The 22,644-nt window shown below is 41.7% G+C and overlaps 1 protein-coding gene across 3 annotated transcripts in view; it reads right to left on the reverse strand.

Moving 5' to 3' along the window:
- AGAP1 (ArfGAP with GTPase domain, ankyrin repeat and PH domain 1) overlaps positions 1-22,644 on the reverse strand; it is a 375,696-nt gene that overhangs the window by 117,117 nt on the left and 235,935 nt on the right. For all 3 annotated transcript variants that reach the window (XM_054380803.1, XM_054380802.1, XM_054380801.1), the window contains exon 11: positions 7,912-8,080. In XM_054380803.1, coding sequence (XP_054236778.1) covers positions 7,912-8,080 — 169 coding nt within the window. The remainder of the gene's footprint in view (positions 1-7,911; positions 8,081-22,644) is intronic.

Raw genomic sequence — 22,644 nt, forward strand, 5'->3', positions numbered from 1 at the left:
AGTCTACTTGAAACACCCACTCTTGATCTTTTTAAGAGAAAACTCTAGAAGGAAGTCCATTCCAACTCAGCCTGATTCCAAGCACTTCAGTGTAAAGTAAGATTACTTAATGACCACTGTGTTAATTTGATAGATGATCACAATTAATAACAGATAGAAAACTCACATTTATAAAAATGTGAGGATGCTGTTCTTATAACATGTCTGAAATGTCACATACAGTTAGCAGATAACAACCTTCAGCATACTTAACGATGACTACGGAGCTAACACATTTTAGGATACTTCACATACTGTGCAGTCACTATTGTAAGTAAATTTAATAGCACCAAATTATTTAAATGAAGTGTTAATCAAGAAACAATATATCTCTACACCATAAGCTATTTTTAGATGTGAACTTTCTACATCAGTGGCTCTCGCTGGAGCTCAGGCTTTGGGTTGTTTGTAGAGGAGAAGAAATAAATGGCTCCTGGGAGAGATTTCAGGGGTAAGTTCACCTTAAGGTCAACCAGCTCAAATCCAGTCCAACTTGGGAGTAATTAAAACCCCTACCCACGCATGCTCCAACATCATCAAGAACTGAGCCAGCTTCAAAAAGGCACAGAGCCTTGGTCAGTGACTGATTTACAGGACAACTGACCTTTAGGACATTGCCACAATATGCTACCTACTGTCAAGTAAAGTCAGAGCTAAGCAAGTCCACCAGTTAGCCTTGCTTAAGTACTTCCAACTGGGACACATCAACGGAATAATGTTCACTGCCATGTAAATTTAATTTAGGTTACTTAAGCACTCAACAACTATAAGATGCCACAAAAGTATCATAACCTTAGATTAAAGTGAACAAACTTCCATCTTGCCCAACTCAGAGATTCCCCCCCAAGTTAGCACAGAAATACAAACACCTTTCATAAAGATATAGTTACATTTTTTGTTATTTAAACCACACACACACATATATAAATGAAAACAATACCCCACATCCCTGTATTGCCTGGGAGAAGTGGTAACGCAGCATCCAGTTCTTACAGGATAACCCCCAAATTGCACCTCCAAGAGCCATGGCAAAACTTATAGGAGAGAAAAGTCAACCTTTTCCCAGGCAAGGTGTTTGACTTTGCAACAGCAGAAACAGTCTTCCTTCTACTGATTTGTCTGTTTTCTAACAGGGTACAGAAAATATTATTTTCTCACTTGTGTTTCACTTTCAATTTGGTTGCTGTTCTACCATGACTCTACACATGAAAGAAAATGTCTCAGTGTGGAAACTCATCAGGAAAGAGTCATCTCATTTTTTTTGTCTTCATATAGGTCTCTGTATTTTTTACATCTGTGGAATGGAAACTCTCAAGAAGGACTGGAACTTTGGGGGTTTTTGTGGGTTTTTTTGTTAGGATGATTATTTCCCAGAGATTATTTTGTTTCAGATATTTGGTATGTAACCACATTTATAGATTGAGATAGCTGTCACTAAGAGATGGTTATTACATGTCTGTTTATCCAACAGTCTTTAAAAACAGAAAAACAATCTTATTTCGGACAAGAAGTGCCACGAAGCACTACTAAATTTGTTGTGCTAGGAATGACAGGCATTTAAACTTTTCCTTCTGCATGTGACATCTACATCAAATGGATCTAACAACAACCTGTCACTTCGTGCTTGGCTGTTTAAATCACAGAAGGGTCCAGGCCGGAAGGGACCTCCAAAGGTTATCCAGCCCAACCTCCCTGCAGTCAGCAGGGACAACCCCAACTAGACCAGGTTGCCCAGGGCCATGTCGAGTCTTATCACCAAATAACTGTTTACACCCCTCCTGAATTCATTGTTAGCCTAATTCCTTCTATTCTTCTCATAGCAATGCTGTGGGAAGCACTTTGGGAAAGATTTTCATCACACTTCAGCATGCGAGAGTGCCATGGGTTCAGTCAATTGAATCTGCTGGTGAGTGTTCGGTACCGGGCTGACATCATGACAGCTTTAAAATGAAAGTGCTGGCTGCAGTAAAGTATCATGGGACTTGAAGCTCAGATCGTGACATGAGAGGCTTCCTGTTCCAGTTGCTAGTTCTAGTTTCTGGTTTTGGGGTGTTGCTCTTTCCTGCTGGGCTGGCTGTGGGCTCGGGCAGTGGGGGTCATTTTATCACTGGCTTCTGCTACCGTTTCTGCTTTTGCATTTCTGTGAAATAGCTAAGGGATTGTATTATTGTCATGAAACTCCTTATCTCAACTCAGGGCTTTTTGTGTTACTTTCCCTGCCAATCTGTGTGTGGGGTACTTGCTTGATAAAGCAGGCTGTCTTAAAACAGACTGAATGTGTTTGATGCAAATGCTTGCTTAGGTCCAAGAAGGCTTTAGAGAGTGGAAAGGTGATAAGAAGGAAGAGCTCAAGCTGCCCTATTGTCTCACGTACTGTGGTTGGGATTAGAAAAAAAGCTGAATGAAGTTTTGAGCTCTCTAATGGATTGAGGTTTATATCTTCTAGCAGCAAGCACTGCCTTGCAGAGGCACAAGGTACAAGTGACCATCCCTGCAGAAATAAGCGGGAGCAAAGCAATAAAAGCTACCCCCAAAGTGCCTCTTACGAGATGACTACTCTGACTCCCTGACCCAACAGTCTGCCCACATGCTACGCTTGGCATGTATGCTGAAGAGTACCAACCTCTGCAATAGCTTCCCTGTAGCATGTATTTTATAATCCAGCAAGAGACTTTGCCTTTGTCTCCTTAGGAGACCAGCTGATGTGCTGGCATCTAACCCAAACCACAAGAAACTGCACTAAGAGACAGAGAAACTATCTGTTGGACACTCGTGAAAGAATGAATTTAAACATGTCAGTTATAGACAATCAAATTGACTGTCAAGGGTTAGGGCTGGGCCAGCTACTGAAGGAGTGACAGATGCTCTCTATTAACCCCTCGCCCTTCCCAAAGGGAAGGCAAAAGAAATAAGGAGGAGAGATATTGAGAGATTGAAAACAAAAACTGAAACAGCTTTAATGAAAATAACAACAACAGAACAAAATATATACAAAAACAACCTTGAACCCAGCCCCTCTGATGGCAATTGCATCACTGTCACCACTGATATTGTGGGAAGGCACTGGAGAAGTCCCAGACTGGATTCACTAGCCAGTGGGAAGTGGATTCTGGAACTGGATTCAGGAATTCATGGATGGGGATGAAAGGCAGAAAGGACAGAGTCCTCCTCAGACCATGGCCATTGAAGAAGAGACCTTACCCCTTGAGATCCCTCAGCTTTTTACCATGTATATGGACTGGGATACTTGGTTGGTCAGCTCAGGGTCACCTGTCCTGTCTGCTCCTCCCCACAGGTGCAACCTTTCACTCTGTACACCACAACATGGTACACAATATTTAGCAGTGACCTTGGTCTGCACACCAGTCCTTGGTGCTAACTATAATCATCAAGTGTTGTCACAGCCAGAAGCAGCCATTGTCTGTGAAAACATGCCCTAAAACTGCAGGCACTGAGACGAGACTGAGCTGAAACCTAAAATCACTGAATGAAAGTAGTCCTGCTCTGACTCAAACCGGGACAGAGATATCTAACATACGTATTTATCATTGTAGTTGGCACTGAAATCCTTATTTAAGGGGTAGCTTCTCAATAGTGTCTATTAACAGGCTACTGATGTCTTCAGATGAAGACATGATTTAAAATAAACACTATTTGACCATTTCAACAATAAAAATGCATTTTCTTTTTTGGCTTTGATGCTTGAATGAAAATAAGTTGACATTTCTAGGAACACGAGATAGTGGAAAACAGGTAATCTCAGCTTAGAAATGTTTTAGTGGAGTTGGGCTACCACCTGGTATAAGCAAAGACAATGGATTCTATTTCCAGAGGCAATCTGAAATGTGACATTTTAATTGAGCAGTGGTGTTCTTTTAATATCTTAGCTTTTTCAGCAGCCTGTACACTGTTATGTAATAGTAGAAGGAAAATGAGTCTGTTCCTGACCACATCAAACAATTAAATGAAATACATGGCAAATGTTACTCTGCTTCAGGTGCCAAGTTTGCACTGGCAAAAGCACAGAAGAACAGAAAACATTACTGTTTTGGGGAAGAGCTACCATGTGAAACACTGAGGATATAATGGATTTGTGGGCCTATGAAAATAAAAGATAGCAAGTGCTGATTCTTTCAGTGTTTAGTCCTTCGTACAGCAGATTTGTGTACAGAAACCACCCAATGAAAATCTAGCAACAATTTCAGCCCTACAATCAATTTTAAAGGACCATGCAAGATGAAGACAACATTTTGCCAGCATTAACACCTGAGAATAAGCTCTGAGACAGTATTACAGGCTGCAAGGGATAATTTGCAAATGTTTTAATTGTATGACAGTTAACTGCAGAGATACCAAAAGCCCTCCCAGCACTTCACAAGCTGAGCACCGAGTACCCACAGCTTTCCCACTAATGGAAGCTGTCAATATACTTGACCACATGAAAGTTCAGACTAACAAGCCAGGCAGATTGTGACAGTGCCTTTTTTACAGCACTAATTCTCTCCTAATATTTTAAAATTACTCTCTGCAGTGTAGGTGTTCAGTCTTATCTGAACACAAGAGTAGTTAGAGGGACATACAGACTGATGCACAGCTGAAGTGTGGAGAGTTATTTCCCAGAGTCAGTCTGTCCTACTACGGTTTCTTCTGAAAAACATTTTTTTTAATCTTTCTTCCTTTTTGTTTGTTTGTTTTGTTTTTAATATGATAACAACTGCTTGGATCAAAGAGCTTTCTTAAAACGTTCCTGTGTCTTGCTGCTGCAGGTCACTCTGGCCATTGACACAATAACCAGACAAACCTCAAATGTGGTCTATAAGAAACAATCAATGAAGGCAGTGTCTTCAGAAGAAACAAATTCTGTAAAGAAAAACTCCAAAGGAAGAGATACCATGGCTAATAATGCACTGAGTGTACCAACACAAATTTCAGAAGAAAGAGCTGAAAGGAAAAATACTACATTGAGTCTTAAACAATTCACTGCATATGCAGCTGAACTAATGAAACACAGCCTTACAGAGATGTTTACACCTTCACTGACTCTTCTCTCACCCAAAACCTTAGTCATTCCCCTTTTATATCCTCTGACTCCCAAAGTGGGCATGGAACAACAGGTAGTGAGGCATGAACAGGCTGTCTGTCTGTTATGCAGAGCACAAAGCTCTTCAGTCCAGCCTGTCTTGCCCCGTTCGCCCCAGTAAATCATAAAGATGCTGCAAAGCTGTTATGCTTCCAGCTAACTCTAAAGGTAATATAGACATCAACACTTACTTTATCTGTGGGAAGAGGACCATGTAAAAAAAAAAAAAATAAAAAAAGAGGCAGGTCAATCCTAAGGAAGGATTAGTATAGCGTGAGAAACAAAATGAAGGTGTCCAAGGTAATGGTAGAGCAATCAGGTCCAACTTCACTTGGATACAACTACTCCATACATTAGGAGTGCAATAATTATATTAAGACTTAACCATGGTGTATCTCCTGAGCTGCAGTCACCAGACATCAACAGTCTTTTGGTATTTGTAAGCAACATGATAAAGAAACCAAGAGGGAGGGAAGCTTCAACTACTCCCACCACCAGTTATTTGAAAACTGCTGTCTAAAGGCAGAGCTGTTTTCCAGTATTTGCACTTTGTAACACAAGGAACTTCTATCTTTTAAAGGAATTGCTATGCAATAGAACCTCAGGCTAGCCAGGACACATACACAGCAGTTAGCACCACTGCCAGAGAGCTGTCTGCTTTACGGTTTCATGTAAAGAAGTGCAGAGTCCTGAAACAACATGAAACACACAATATTGCTTTAAGTCATGTACAAGCTCCCACCTGGGAATCCAAGCATATGCCAAAACATGCAAATACCGTGCTGTGAGATTTATATTAGTATGTATCTGTGGATATACTTTGAGAAACATATCTCCCTAGAACAATCAAGTAATTTTTGCCTGCGTTCAAATGTTCTACAAGCAGAATTCTCTTATTTAAATGTATTGCCCCTTGATTATTGACTCAGTCCAGCACTTTTCTTCCCTACATTATGGAGCACGTTGAAAACCAAAACCACTCTCTGCACCCAGTCATCTAAACTAAATAGCAAAATGGAAAAAACAAACCAAACATGAATAATTTTGTCCCTTGAGCTCTTCCAGTGACAATGCCAGCTCTGTGCATCTTGAGGGGCTGGCTACAACTTGAGAAAGACTGCGATGAAATCACAGCTCCAGATAGTTCAGGTCCCAGGCCAAACTAATACAAGATGCCACAAAAGATCTCCAGGGATGTCTGCTCAGTGGCACCACTGTAAAGGCACAAGTTGATTTGCTCCTTTCCTTGTTTTTTCCCTCCCTTTTCTTCTAAAGCAGGAGAATGCGTATCACAAAAACACAAAGAATCACACCTTGACTTGAAGCACAAGATAACTACCACCATGCAAGAGAAGACTCTTGAAGAGGAGGGTGATTTAGTTGCTTTCCATGGCTGCTCATCTCACCTGTGTAACAGGTACTGCACAGGGACAGAAGTGTCTGGATAGTTCTGTTGGCACACACTGGAGATGTCTATGTTAATCAAAATGCAAAAGGCACTTGGCACTTTATGAAGGCTATCCCAAACATGCTGACAAGACTACCATACCAGCACTACACCAGTGTGAGTTCTGGATAAGCTGAGTGTTTTACAAGATCAATCGTCTTAAATGTTTTTCCTTAACGCAATTTTTAAAATCCACTTAGCTGTATGGACAAGTACTTCAGCAAACAATAAAATTCTTTGTTCAGAGCTCAGAAGGAGTGATAAACTACTTCCATAAACAAACTATAAGATAGCTCTTTAGAGAAGAATCTTGCTGTTTGTAAAGCCCAAAATTATGCATCCTTCTAAAGGTGGAAAGAAGTGCTCTGGATCCCAACAGCAATCTTGAAAAAGCCTTTTCAGGTGATATACCTTTTGTTTTTCTAAAATATTAGACTTGGGACATTAGTCATAAGGCTGTGTGAATTCTGTGTCAAATTAGCAAATATGTTAATTTCTGTGATTTTAGGCAGAGTTTTGGCAAGTGTAAAATAAAAAGACTTGGGAATTCTGGTAGATGAGAAGCTGGACATCAGCCAACAGTGTGTGCTTGCAGCCCAGATAGGCCAATGGCATCCCAGGCTGCATCAAAAGAAGTGTGGCCAGCAGATCAAGAGAGGTGATACTGCCTCTTAGCTTTGGTAAGACCTCATCTGGAGCTCTGGTGTCCTCAATACAGGAAAGACATGGACCTGATGGAGCAGGTCCAGAGGAGGACCATGAAAATGGTCAGGGGGCTGGTATCCCTCTTCTACAAGGACAGGCTGAGGGAGCTGGGATTGTTCAGCCTAGAAATGACTCCAGGGAAACCCAATAGCAGCCTTCCAGTATCTGAAGGGGGCCTATAAGAATGCTGGAAAGGGACTGTTTACAAAGGCCTGCAGTGATAGGACAAGGGGCAATGGTTTTAAACTACAAATTTAGGTTGGACATCAGGAGGAAGTTCTTTACCATGTGGATAGTGGGACCCATCTTTGGAGATATTCAACGTCAGCCTCAACAGGGCTCTGGGCAACCTGATCTAACGGATGATGGCCCTGCTGACTGCAAGGGGGTTGGACTAGATGACCTTCGGAGCTCCCTTCCAGCCCAAACCATTGTATGATTCTATGAAGGTTACTTAGAAAATCAGAATGTCTCATGGAGGACAGACTAGTAGTCAGAGCTTACAAAATACACAACAGTGGTCATTTAGATTTGTAAATTATCAATAGACATCATCCCCACCCCAGCTGTACATGACAGCTGCCTACAGACACTGGAAGGGCAATCTTCCCCTTTATAACCCAGCGTGGTATTCTCTTACCTGAATTGGGGGAGATGTGTAAACTGCTCATGTCCTTGGAGAGGCCATTTGTTTTGGGACTGGAAATGGGTGCACAGGCTGATGTGGCTCGGGGTGGCCTCTTCCCGGGGACTTTCACAGTGGTTCTCAGCAAGTCGATTTCTTTCCCGTGAACGTTCTGCATATAGTCCTGGTTAGAGGTGGGGAAAGAGAAAAGTCAATCAAACAAACCCTGTATTAAACAGGAATTTTTTAAGTAATAGAAATAATGAAACCTGGTTTCCTAAGACTTTTGCACTACATCATCTGCCAGCGGTCACCATATGATTTACCCTTTCCTTCCATTTTCTTGGTAATCCCTTCCATGCTTCTCACTACAAATTCTCCCAAAAGTCTGGAGTTTACTAACACATTCTCCAACTACCAGTTGAGTAAGAGATAAGTAACAATGTGGCTGGTTCTGAGCCACATGTAAGAGCTCAGCAGCCAGCAAGGTCTCAACAGAAGACGACAAGGCTAACTGTCCCCCGTGAGCACACTTATTTGTGCCTTCTCTCTGCCAACGCTTTATACACTTATATCTTTCTCGTTCAGATTTAGCTGGAATTTGTCAGCAGACACAAAAGTTAGGGAAGGGCACTGACTGGTAAGGTTTGTGCAATTACACCATTGATTAATTAGAATGTGAACCCTCCTTCACATACACACAAAAATCAAAGAAAAGAAAAAAATATGCAAATTGTGTCTGATTAGAATAAACACACTAAAAGCTGGAAGCCAGAAGTGGAAAACACTTTCCTTAATTCTTGTTTGGGAAATCCACAGAGAAGAAAAAGACAGAAAAAAAAAATCTAGTTAGCTCCGGAAAGACAGTGGTCAACTGACTGGAGCCAATCCACTACTTCCTGAGAAATCCATGAGAAAGTTCTTCAAGCTGTAAATAGCTTCTGGAAAAAAAGAAGCTCTTGAGAATCTGCTTTCCAGCTTCAAAAGCATTCCCTAGACTGTCTGTGGGCTTCTTCAGGAGAGAAAACGGAAAAGCAAATGGACATGAGTATCTTTTCCAAAGGGCAAACAATAACTCTCTAAAGTGAGACAGCTGCTGAGGCAACGATCCTGGGGTATAGCAGAAGAGGTATTTCCAGTAGAGATGGTAGAGGTATTTCCAGTACACAAGACACCAAAGTTTTCACATCTTAGTACACAAAGCTGTTGCTTGCATTCCAATAAAAATAAATGGACCCGGAACTACTATGAAGACATGACAAGAAACAAGAGACTATGTCGTATGAGAAGATGTGCAAGGCAGGTAGCACAGGATAACAAAATCAAGGGTGAAGAGGGGTAAGAGCATTGTACATCGGGGTATGTGTGCCCTGAGATGAAAACATCTTTAGTCATTTGGACTAAAGATTGGGAAAAGATCTGGGCTTAAGGCCTTGAGTTAATCTGGAAACCAAGGGAACAGTGTTCTTGGGCAATCTTGTATGCGGAGCAGCTGGGGCAAAAAGTCTAATTCCTTATCAGATAGAGCTTGGGTGATTGCTGTGGGCAACTGCGTGAGCAAAGACCCACCAGCAAAGACACACCTGCCAGTTCTCCAAGTGTACAGGACAAGATATGGCCAGATTACATGGTGTTATATGAAAGACTAACAATATTTAACTAGGTTGGTTCCAAAACTGCAGCGTACAGACCTGTACACCCACAGAGTGTGCAGGTCTGTACATTGATTTTTTTCAAGTATATAGCCAAATAGACTGAAAACATACCTGAGGTCTAGGTCACTGCTGCCATGAAAAAGGGAGCAATCAGCTTCCTCATTAAAATCCTTCTGCCCTGACAGTTTTTACAATACAAATTATATATTCCACTCTAAACACACGAAAAATCTACTCCTGGAGCAGCAGTCATTTCTTCATAGCTCACATTAATCTGAGATTAAAAACCCAAAACAAAGCCATCACACCAGCCTTTTTTTTTTCTCCCCTCAGCTGTTTGAGAATTAACAGTGAAAAGGCAGGGTCTGAACAATTTATGGGATGAGGATACAGAGCTCTGATGCCAAAAGAAACAACAGCAATCCATTAATAAAAATTCATTCACTAAGTGTTAGCTAGAAATGAACAAAACGGTTTCATCCATAAATTATTAAGTTGGCGTAACTTTCCTGTTCAGTGTCAGTTCTTCACAAATTAAAATACAATAAGCAGAACATAATTGAGCATTTATTGCTTCTGGGCTCTAAAATGAGGCTTAATCAGATAGTGACTAAACCTCAGCATGTACCCTTTTCAAGAGACATGTTTTAGTTAATGTAAAACAACCAGTGCACTCCAGTTAAATTTGAGAAGGAGGTGTTTATTCCAGATTCTTCAGAAGAACAGCATGTATGATTTCCTTACTACCCTGCCAACTTGTAAGATGTGACAGGGTAGTATTAAAGCCCTTTTAATTGAGAGTAAAACAGGCTTAGGTGAGCTATAAACCCTTTGAGAGAGTAAATGAATGTTGGCAAGCAGGAAATAAATATGTTGTAGCCACACCGTTATTATTTGAAAGTACCCAAACACAACAGATGCCACATAGGTATTAATGTCAGCTTAAATATTTATAGGGATATATCAAATGTAAATAATAAAGCCTCTTTCATTGTGTGCAAGATGCATAGTGATAATCTCTGCATTTCCCTGAGGAGAAGAGGCAAGCACCAAGTTTCCAGTTGGCGGAGCATCCGCCCCCATGCACGCTCCTTCAGATCTGCACTTGGGGAATAAAAGTTAAAACTACAAAATAATGTCACAGCTTCAGAAGCGCAATGGAGGGTTTGATCAGATTAGAACAGATGAGGGTCTTGCTGTCATCTGGAATATGCTGTGTTAAAGAGAAGACAGCAAGCCTGATTTTGATATGCAAATGCTACAGATATAACTCCCCTAGATGTTAGTTGTAGAAAATGCTGATCCGAGAAAAAAGGGGGAAAAAAGCCCTTTAACAAGGCATGAGGGTAATTCAAAGCCAAGCACTTTTAAACAGCACTTAACAAGTCCCTAGAGCCCACTCAACAGTGGGCCACCCCAGAAGTGCCATCTTCTGCCCCTCAACAGCTTGAAAAAGTAGTAATTGCAACTCCATTTGCATTTTTCTTCTCAACTTGTCCATGTTCATCATTCAGAAATGCAGAAGTAAAAAAAAAAAAACCCAGCAAAGGCAAGGGAACCCTCTCCAACCGTGTGGATAACAGGAGAAGCCAGCGCCCCAGTCCCCGCACCCCTGTTTGCACCTTCACCATCGCTTGTTTTTTACATTTCGCTCCTAATTATGTTGCATCTATTGCCATACACTTAATTAGCTGCATTAATGTGATTTCTTTTCACATAGTCAAGCAATTAAGGGCTATGATTGAGTTTCATTCAATTAGCCTCAACAAACATGCTAATTGATGTCCCAGATGCAAATGAGGTGCAATGAGAGAAACCTGCTAGCAATTGAGAGTTGTGGCGGGGAGACCCACAGCTCTCAGCTTGCTGACAGCAGCACAGCTTAACATGGCTCCCACCTTCTGTGGAGCTGCCTTTGGAGGCAGCAGGGGAGACAAGCCATTAGTGCCTCAGTTGTCCCAAATAGATCCCTACAGGAATAACGGGCAACGCTGAATCAAATCAGCATCGTCTCCAGTTCTCACAGCAACGGCTGGCATGAGCCGGAGAAGAGCGGAGCGTTTTCCTGCAGCCAGGCAGGCATTACAGACCCTGCCAACGTCATGGTTTCTTCAGTTAAGGACTATAAAAGGTCTCCATCTCATCTCTGAGCTTGTGAAATACTATGCAGGTAATGGCCTGCAGTTATCAGTAACTGGCAACTTCATCTTAGTCAGCTGTGAGGCAATGCTGCCTCTTCCAGTTAAGGCGAGAATGCATCAATCAATCAATAATCCCTAAAAATACACTCGCTATATTGATTCTCATTGCTTTTCATCCTGAGGTTACCATTAGAGGTTTGCTCAAGTACAGGTGTTAATTTGACTACTTAAGGCCATTGACCATTATCTAGAGGACTAAATAAACTGGTAAAATACCAGTGGAAATTGTAAAACCTACATTGACTGAAGGTGACACAAAATATTATTTGACGGCACCACAAAATGAATTGCCTTGAGTAAGAAAGAAACGATGTGCCATGACATAGAATAATGTAAAGTAAAATTACTTTAGTTCTCTTCTTAACACAGCCCTCCATTTACAACAGCAGAAATTAATTTAACCAATTAACTGAATAGAAGCCTTTCAGACATGCAAATTGAGCAAATGGGTATGATGATGTTTTCTAAACAGACCTACCAAGAAGAAAGACTGCTATTTTGGAGGGCTCCCCTTTGTTTTCAAATGCCAGTAGTTGTTGGACTTGCTGCCTGCCTTCAAAGCCAGAGAAGCTGAGACCAGGAGACATGATGCTTCCAGCCATGAAGACTGAAGACAACCAGCAAGCACATCTCCTTCCACAGCTGTGCTTCGGACTGCAGCTTCCTGCTTGCCCACTTTTTGAGGGCAGGAAGGACACATGGATCAGACTGAGGGGAAGGCAGAAGAAAGCGCTGGCTGCTGCTTCCATGAAGCTGAGACTCAAACTCACATCATCCAAGTCTGCTATAGTTATCTCAAATAGGACCACTAAATATGTGGCAGCATAGTTCCTCCCTGGCACAATCCTTTAATTAAAGACATGGTTCAATGTTAGGCGTGTAACACTGTGGATATCAAACCATTAAGGAGTTTGAAGATTTTCACAGAATCACAGAATATATCTGGTTGAAAAAGACCTCAAAGATTATCCAGTCCAACCTTCAACCCAGCAAGGAAGGGTCAACACTAAACCACATCCCTAAGTGCCAGGTCCACATGCTGCTTAAACACCTCCAGGGTCAATGGCTCCACCACTGCTCTGGGCAGACCATTCCAATGTTTTACATCCGTTTCAGTGAAGAATTATTTCTTAACACCCTGCCTAAAGCTCCCATGGCACAGCTTGAAACCATTTCCTCTAGTCTTGTTGCTTGTCATCAAGGAGAAGAGGCTGGCCCCCTCCTCGCTCCAACTTCCCTTCAGATAGTTGTAGACAGCCTTCTCTTCTCCAGACTGAACCCCAACTCCCTCAGACACTCCTCATAGGCAATGTGCTTCAGTCCCTTCATGAGCCTTGTTGCCCTTCTTTGGACATGCTCCTCAATGACCATCCTAAAGTGAGGGGCCCAGAACAGAACACAATACTCTGGGTATAGCCTCACCACTGCTGAGTACAGGGGGTTGATCACCTCCCTGTTCCTGCTGGCCACAGTGTTTCTAATACAAGCCACGATGCCACCTGGGCACACTGCTGACTCATATTCAGTCCACTTCTCAACCAGTGCTCCCAGGTCCTTCATTAAGTTGCAGCTTTGCAACTGCGCATCCCTGAGTCTGCAGCCTACCATGGGGTTGTTGAGACCCAAGAGCAGGACCTGGCCTGGCCCTTGGCCTTGTTGAATCCCATACACTTAGCCTTGGCCCCATTGGGCCAGCCTGTCCAAATCCTGCTGTGAAGCTTCCCTAACCTCTAGCAGATTGACACAGCCACCCAAGGTCTTTAATACAAGAGATGGTCAGCCTTGTCTCACAAAAATGCCTCTCTGCTATCTAGGTGGTATTTCAAAACCAAAGCATTTCATTTTTCAGTGTATTGTGCAAGAAAACGTGTATGAATGCTGAGTTACTCAGTGTAACAGTTATCAGTCAGTACCTTGGGAGCTAACCATCCTGTGCAATGCTGGAGTAGGAATCCCCCTGTCCTTAAGGCAGGTGTTTTCTTCTCAACTTGCACCATTGCAAAATATCTACCAAAGTAACATAAAACAGGTCCACAAAGAATGAGAACTGAAAAATTTCACACAGCCAGGTTTCTACCTCACCAAGCACCCAAGTGGGCAGATTCTGGCAGCCTGCCTACACAGGCATGTTCAGTTCTGCTCCAGCAGCAACAGAAGACAGTCAAACTCTTTCTAATTGAACTTGCTTTGCACTGTGCTTCTATCCTGGGATTGCTGTGAAATGGCTCATGCTGCAACCTTAATGGCCATGCAACCTTAATGACCATGCTGCAACCTTAATGGTCATGGTGGTGTTAGGTTGACAGTTGGACTCAATGACCTTAGAGGTCTTTTCTAACCAAAACTATTCTATGATTTTATGCACCTACTCTTCTCAGCCAAGAAATCACCACCAAGAAGACAGAAGATGCTGCAGAAGACAACAATTCGGGTCTCCTGTGGCTGGGCTCAGTTGGACTGTGGAGAGAGAGAAATCCCTCAATTGGAGTTTTATTTTTTTACATCAAGGCACTAGGTGAATGGGACTCAAAGCTCACATCAAAACTACTCATCTCAGGATTGTCATCTGTCTTAACACTAACATCTTAAAAAAAACCTGCTCCACTCTACAGAGCCTCTCCTCAATTATTTCTGCCACCACATACCTATCCTACTGCCACCTTTTTCCAATACACAATACACCAATTGAGAGCCTCTCCACGAACAGTACCTTTTCAAGCCTATAACAGTGCACACATAAGACTATCACATTTTTAGCTACTAAAGTCTCTCAGAAGAAGCCTGCTTTTCTAACTTTTGGAACTGGTCCAGGCCCAGGATCCTTCCCAGGTCTGCCCCTGGTTTACACTGAGCTTCTGAGAACAACATCTTTATTTCATGGCCATTTCCCCCCCCTCCCCCATTCAACGGGACAAATCCCTCCTAAGGCTTAGCTTACTGAGGTCAAGATAGCGTTTCCTGATCCAAGGTAAAATAAAAATGATTATGAGAAAGAAAGTTTATGGTTGCACCTCTGGATGACATTTTAAAGACTGTGGGTGGCATATTTTTTGTAACACAATTCCAATTTTGTGAGCTGACCTCTTGGACCCACAAAAATCTATTGTTCACCCTCAGCAACAACTGCTTCTGAAAAACAAAACCCAAACAAGGCCAAACCCCCAAACCCTGGGTAGATGACGGGTAAATGGATGGAGCCTCGACTTTTGTGCCTCTGCGTGGCAGTCAGACATTTTTATTGCGAAACGCCGTCTGGAAAAGATGCAAAACAAAATTGCTAAACTGCAAAAAAGAAGAAAAGGGGAGGGGGGGGGGAGAAAAAAAACAAAAGGCCCCCTTCCCTTTGCTTATTGAGTTCAAAGGCATAACATGCAGCACCCTGCAGCAAATGGGAAGCTACACTAATTTTAAAGCCATAAAACGCTATAAAGTGCCCTGCGGGGCAGGACTACACTGAAGCTAGTTGCACCTAAATAAGACATGGTTCATTTACTTCGCAGCTTAGCCTAATGTAATCATCAGCGGATTTCTAGCCTAGAGTTGTAACAGGCAAATAGCCGATACTGCGGAGGCGACACTCCCAGCCATTGAGGGGCCTCAGCTAGATTGCTGTTGATTAGAAAATTTTTCAGTTTTGACAAGCACTTAATGAACATAAATCGCTCCTTGATTGGTTTTCCATTTGGGGCCACAGGCACACCTAAGAAAAAACAGAAGTCTCCCAACTCCTCTCCCCTTCCTTTCCAAGAAGGACCTCAGCAACATAACCATCAGGTTATGAGCCACAGTGGAATATATTCATCAAATGTTCCTGTTAAATTAGCTATCCTCCCCTCTCGCATATAAATATGGGTATAACATCATTTGGCTTCATAATATATATAGTTAATCTTAAGAAAAGCAGTGAAGTGTTATTTTCTAAGGAGAACACAGGAAGGAAAATGCCTTCTGGAAAACACTGATCACCCTGAAGCATGCTGTCCTGGCAAAAAGAAGGTCATCTTGAATTTGTTGTATTCACATTGGAAATCAAGAACACTAAATTTCAGTAATAAAAAGCATTGACTATACCAAAACCATGGTGAAAATCAGTCCCATCAACAGTGCAGGGACAGAGGAGGAAGTTAGGGCAACTCTTTGAACACAAAAGCAGTTTCACAAAATATTGTGGGTTTGTTTTTTGGGGGCTTAAAAAAAAAAAAAAAAGGATCACTCATTTCCATAACTTTTAAAGAAAATCCTTCTGCCTGCATGTCACTTCCCATTCAGACTTTGTAACAAGAACTGCTGTAAAAGACAAATCGGAGTTTTACCATCCTGAGTAATTTATGAAGCATTTATGTCCACAGCAGTTAGCTCTGCTGGACAGGAAGCTCTAATTTCATAAAACCCCATGATTAACTGGGCTTTTGCCATTTAGATTGCAACTCATTGCCATACCAAGAATTTCTCCTGCCTTTTTTGAAGAGAGAGCAGATATGGCAATGAAGTGCATGTTTGTTGCTCCTTACTACATGCTGCAAGTTTGCACAGCTCTGCAGTAGCAGTTCTTGGCTTGCTACAATATCCTGTGTTAATAACGTGATAAATCTTGTAATGCTCTCCAAAATGAATAGACTTCAAACAAAAAATGCTTCATGTTCACCCTGTTTGTACATTTGGTGACCTGTAAGTATCTGTAACAAGTCACAGAAGTGATTATAAGAGGTTACTGTGAATAATCAGTCTCCCTCTCCTTCCCTATTGACTGGGATTATGTATTTGGAGTATTTCACAGGGTAGCTTGTTGACCATGGGTAACTACAATCTGATTTTTCACTGAGGAGAGCATGTGCAATGGCTCTTTCAAGGAAGATTATTTCTAGTTTGAAAAGTCAAAAAAGCCAGGAAGGGTAGAAAATAATTTGCCTTGACAGCTATTCCAAATGATAGGTCTCATTTAAGGACTGCAAACACATTGTAACTTCTGTTTCCCCCATCTGGTTTTAAGTTTTTCTCTCTCCATCTTCACTCCATTACATTTTTAAGATGATAAAGAAGTTTTCCATGAAGCTATAAAGTGAATGAGTGATCTGTACAGCTATACCACTTTATAAAAGCCTCTTTTTCTTTTAAAACATCATAGATTTTACGTTTGGTATCTTTACTTAAAAAAAAAAAAAAAAAAGTTAAAGTAGTGTGAGTAACACCTAATTTTGTCCATAAAAGGTGGTTATCCTTTACCCTTTATGGATATAAATTCCCAGGGAAACATGCTGGAATTAGGAAAGCTCTGGGAAATTTAAGTCAATACTGTTAGAAAGCAGAATGCTGCTCTGAACACAGCTTTGATGGGAAGGCTTCCAGAAAGAGTGACAGTTGTGGTAAGTGGGAAAAATATAGCACCAACTCATCACCTGTAATAAACAATTACTATACACACAGTTTATAACTGTTCCTGTAATTCCCTATAATTCGGTTTTTTTCCTATCTTAACCAATGTTTCAGGCATATCAATGGTGTAATAATTATAATAAAAACTGAAATGCTTCAGACAGATTTACCTTCATCACTGCTCAAACAATATCCTCATTTTCGCTCTCTGGGACTTGCTTTGATCACTCCTCTTTCAGGAAATAGGGCTACATCTTATGTGAAAAACAACAAGCGTATATCCTTTTGTCAGTTCAAATATGTATTACCAAAGCCTGATTTCAGGATTAGTTGTTCACAGGAAAGGCCAGCTAGAAAGGCTTTCAGAGCCAGCCAATATTCAGCTTTACATTTCTTTGATGCAAAAAAACACGGGGAAAAAAACCCACAATGGTATTTTAGAAATATATAAAGAGCATGAATATTTCTATTAAAAGCAACACAAACAACACACTTCGGTGCTATTAAACAGCCTGAGGTAATGCAACCCTGAAAATAAGGCTGAACTGAGACAATGTCTGTAGGTGGTTATTTGTAAGGATGAAGGCAAGCGTTGCTCCCTTGGCCAGAGCAACACCCGGTCCCGCTGCCAGGCTGCCATCAGGCCATGCACAAAGATGCCACGCAGCTCAGTTGGCATGGCTTGCTCTTAAAAATGAGATGGATGCTTTCCATTTCCAAATTGTGAAGGAAAATCCTAAGAGATGATAATGGTCAAACGTTTTGACTGCAGCTCTAAGAGAAATGCTGCATGTTATGGGACTTGAGAAAAGTGCATGGATCTACCATACTTCCAGGACATTTTCAGTGGCCTCCTTTTTGGTATCATAGAATCACAGAATCATTTTCAATAGCCTCCTATTTAGTATCATAGAATCACAGAACTGTTAAGGTTGAAAGAGAACCTCTGAGATCATCAAGTCCAACTGCTTGCCACTACTACAATGCCACTACCACTAAACCATGTCCCTAAGCACCACATTCACACATCTTTTAAATACCTCCAGAAATGACAACTACACCACTTCAAAAGGCAGTCTGTTTCAATGCTTGATAACCCTTTCTGTGAAGAATTTTTTCCTAATATCCAAATATTCTCAAAAGTATCTCCAATATTTCTCACTGAGTTTGCTTTCCCTGGAGGAAACAGCCAAGCAAAGAAATCTCAACTGAAAGCCCAGTGTCCCCATCCCAAGTGTCAAAGAATTTTACAGCACCATTGGGTCTGTTTTGTATCATCTTCCAAGAAGATGTGCCTGTATAATATATTATTGAAGCTCTTGCACAGAGTTTAGCCTAGTGTTGGATATGACTCCTTACCAGGCTGATATTTTGTAATAAAATAAAAACAAACAAACCAAACATTCACTTTATCTGAGGACAGGACAACATTGCTAATGCTCCCTTGCAGCTAGCTCATGTAGGCTACTCAATCAGATAGTGTTATCTTTAAGGAAGAGTTTTGAAACTGTGGCTACTGTCAGATGAATTGTGCAGAACAGGTGAATCCACACACTTACCAAGGAGATAAAGAAAGCTCCCACTGCCAATCATTGCTACGATGATACACACCTCCACACAGATTATCAAACTAGATCAGTGAGAATGGGAGCAAGGTTAAAGAGTGGCATTACTGCAATACAGACCTCAGCAAGCAAAAATCATCCTTGCTGTGTAGGGGCATGGGATTTACACACTATGTGTTTTCTAGATGGGCATCAGACCTTCCTTCTCATGTGTTCCTCCACCATAAGGTGCCACAGCATTGTGCTTTTATTTCACATCAAATCTAGAACAGTGTAAAGGGGGAAAAAAAGCACCTTTCTCCAAAAAAAAGAGCTGTTTTCAGATGCTTTTTTTTTTTTCTTTTCAGAAATAAGGGTCAGTGATGATGATGGTGATACAAGAGTGGAAAACGGACATGCACAGCTCAAGTTCTGTCATCTAGTGACCTGTGGCATGATGATAACCCTCTGGCAGGCAGACAGCAGTGAAATATCATCAGCTATTCATTGGGATAAGGCTTAGATAAAGAAGCAGCATGTGATGCTGCCCAGCAGGTATCCTGTTGAATACATTTTGGGAGCCCTCACACATGGCATTCTGCCATTAAAAGCCAAGAGATGCCTAGACAAATTCCCCTGGGGCCCTTTGGGGAGGCTGACACTGAATTTCTCAGCCAGAATTTTAGTCATCCACTCAACGCCTCTACTCTAGAAACGCAAGATGAATAGGTAGCTATGGTGAACTTTGAAGCCTGCAGGTCAAAGTTCTCTCTCATTATCCCCACCATTTTCTATCAGCATAGCTCTGCAGCATCCCAAGGGACAGGAAGGTTTAAGGCTCTTGAAAAAAACCTGACATGACCAAGTCAGAAAACAGTAGGGTGCTTATGTACATGCATTTCTCTTTCCCCATTTTTCTCTCCCCCCACTTTCTTGAAAAGAAAGAATATGAATTTAGCTATTGTGTCAAACATCAACCTGGTGGCATTAGTAGTTACTCATTCAGCTGGCACAATATAGCAGTCATTTCAACATACTGCCCTGCCAAACAGGCCTGACCCTTCCAGGGGCACCCTCTCTGTAAAAAATGTACTAATTTGATTTTTCACTCCCCACCCCAAAACCTTTCATTTTGCAGCCAATTCCTTCTAGGAGGATGACAATACTGATTTCTGCAATAGGAACACATTCTCTATATTAAAAATGCTGCCTTCATGCCTGGGCTGCCACTGAACACATCTAACATAGACAACTTGATCCACTTCTGGCCAAGACTCAAGCAATATTTAATGTAGTGCTCACTACCAGCCATTAACTATTATAACAGGTCCTCCCAATGCAGGTGTTACGTTCTGACTCAAATCACAGCCTGGAAAGACCAAATTATCTTCTAAATTTACTTCTTCTGCCACCACTAGAGGCCAGCCCATCTTTTGCTTCACAGAACTACATCTGCAAAATTTTGTATAACCAAAATGGCCTGCAAACCTGAGATAATCCAAATCTAACAGGTCAGATTAGAGCCAGGCTTTTTTACGTGTTTAGGAACCTGACTTTAAATGGTTAGTAGAAGTTCTGTTCTTCAGAACTATTTAATGGGAAGGTTGGTAGGAATAAAGTCCTTATTTTTCAAAATAATGTAAGAGATTATCCCAAACAGCAATGCAAACACAGTATCAAAAATCATTCACCTTTTTGGCTTGCTGTGAAAAAAGCAAGCACTTACAGACAACTTACAGGTCAAACCAGAGCCCTGTTTGGGGGAAAGTCAGTTCCTTGGTAATACCCAAGAAGAAATTCTGACTTTCCTGTTCTGCCTACAAAGTCTGTACAAAGTATGCTGGGAGTGCAACTGACTTCAAGTGTCTGGTCCTGTCTCCTGCTCCTTGTGGTTTGCACAGGGCACAGAAGATGCTACTCTCACACTACTACTGCCTGATGGATGATGAATGCTCTGTAGGCTGCATCAACAATAGTTAATTGACAATAAATAGTCCATTGACAGTACGGAACCGTGGTGCAGTGCCTCTTTGAAGGCTAAAGACAGCAGAAATAAGGCACTAGATCAGCAACATTTATAATACAAATCATGTCACAGAGATTTTGACACAAATGAGCAGAACCCCAGATATTCCTGGAGAGTGGATTCAGTGAAGGTGTCCTAAGAAGGCCCTGAACAAGTACATTTTCCCCATGAGCTTCTTGTGGGCTGGAAGCCTGGTCCCTCACCACTACCTACCCACATCCAGCCAGGACAGAAGCAGTATGTTACAAACCTCTCTGATCTATGCAAGGAGGTCTGAGCAAACACAAATGTGGAGCCACACACCTCTTTCTTAGGGTGGAGGGGGATGGTGGGGGATAGAGGGAAACAATTACAAACTAGTAATTACTTCTTCTTTAAATGGATTCTCTCTAATCTCCAATGAATTTACCTCTAATCTCAAAGTAATTACCTCTAATCTCAATGGATTCTCACTCTGGGGAAGACCAAGCAGCTCCAGGGAAGCCTTCAGAGAAGAAGTACTCTATTGTCTGAAAGAGGCAATGAAAAACTAACACGTGCACAGCAGCCTCCAGGAACAATAGAGCACTTCCACAAAGCCAGGAAGTGGCTTGGGTACAGACAATGGCAGCTTGCTGTCTCCTTCCTTGGATGACCCAGAGCTGGACAACACAATCTAAGGGAAACTCATGTGGCAGCTCCATGGGGGTTACCTTAAAGGCACGTAGTATCTGTGTTACCCTTCTGCGAGCAACACCAATATACAATTCAGGTATTTTGGAACTACTTCACGGTAGAATTCCCCAAATGTAAAGGCAGTAAGAGCCATCAAAAAGGACAGACAGACTTATAGCGTTTCACACAAAGAAACAGTGAAAACCTTGCTCCAGCGCACAAGGTCTGAGGGACAAAATTTCTGACGGGAAGAAGAAATGCCTTGAAGCAAGTTGTCATCTAACTTTTACAACAATTTTTAAGAGACATGGGCATAACATCAGAAAAACACCAGAGAAAGTGCAAATATTCGTCAGACAGGGAACAGCAAGTTGGTGCAAGCTCAGCATCAGTGTGCCCATGCTCCTCAGACATCACCTATCTAAAGTAGAAGTCTCCTGCCAGTTCCATGTGCAGGTCTATAGGCCCCAGAGCATATCTACAGAAAAGCCTCTGATCCAGACTTTCATTTTCACTCCTTCACGAAAACTTCCCAAGAGCACAAAAGTGACACCAATAGTTTTACAAAAAAAGGGCCCTAAAATTGTCATAACCGGCCACCTTCTTGTTTTTTTGTATATAATATTATGATAAGATACAAGATCAAGTATGATTCTTAAGAACTTGGTGGGGGTCACACCACATTTTTTGTATTTTATTGTTGCCTTTACTAGAGAGTAACGACAGAAACCGGGAATCCCCTGGGAGTTCCCAAGATCTGGAGTCTTCACATTAGCTCTGTCTTTTGAACTGGTCTGGCATGGAATGAGTTCTGACAAATGTCACCTTTTCTCCTGCTGGCATGGCTGGGGCTGATGGGGTGGGATAATTCCGAGTCAGATCATCATGTTCCTTCCATCCGCCCACAACCATGCTCAGGGATTGGGCCACACTCGCTGAGAGGGATGGAGAGATGCTAACAGATGCTGTAACATGGTGAAGTTTTATGGCACAGATTTTAACAGCTATGCCATTTTCATGAGACTGCTCATAATCTCTGCACACTGACCAATACCAGAGACTTGTCTCACTCCTTACTATATCTAGGACAATTTGATTATAAAATGCTTCAGTTTTTCAGTCCTAAGATTGACAACAATTCCATAAAAATGAAGGTTTAAACTGTTTCAGCTGCCTCTTAGGAACCCCAGCTTCCAGGGGATTCAAATTATCTTGACTGTACACAGACTTACTTGCACCAGGTAATTTTATTTCAGATTAAGCCCTTCTGAAAGGGAGAAGAATGAAAGAGAGAG

This window comes from Indicator indicator, chromosome 5 (assembly GCF_027791375.1).
Source record: "Indicator indicator isolate 239-I01 chromosome 5, UM_Iind_1.1, whole genome shotgun sequence".
NCBI lineage: Eukaryota > Metazoa > Chordata > Aves > Piciformes > Indicatoridae > Indicator > Indicator indicator.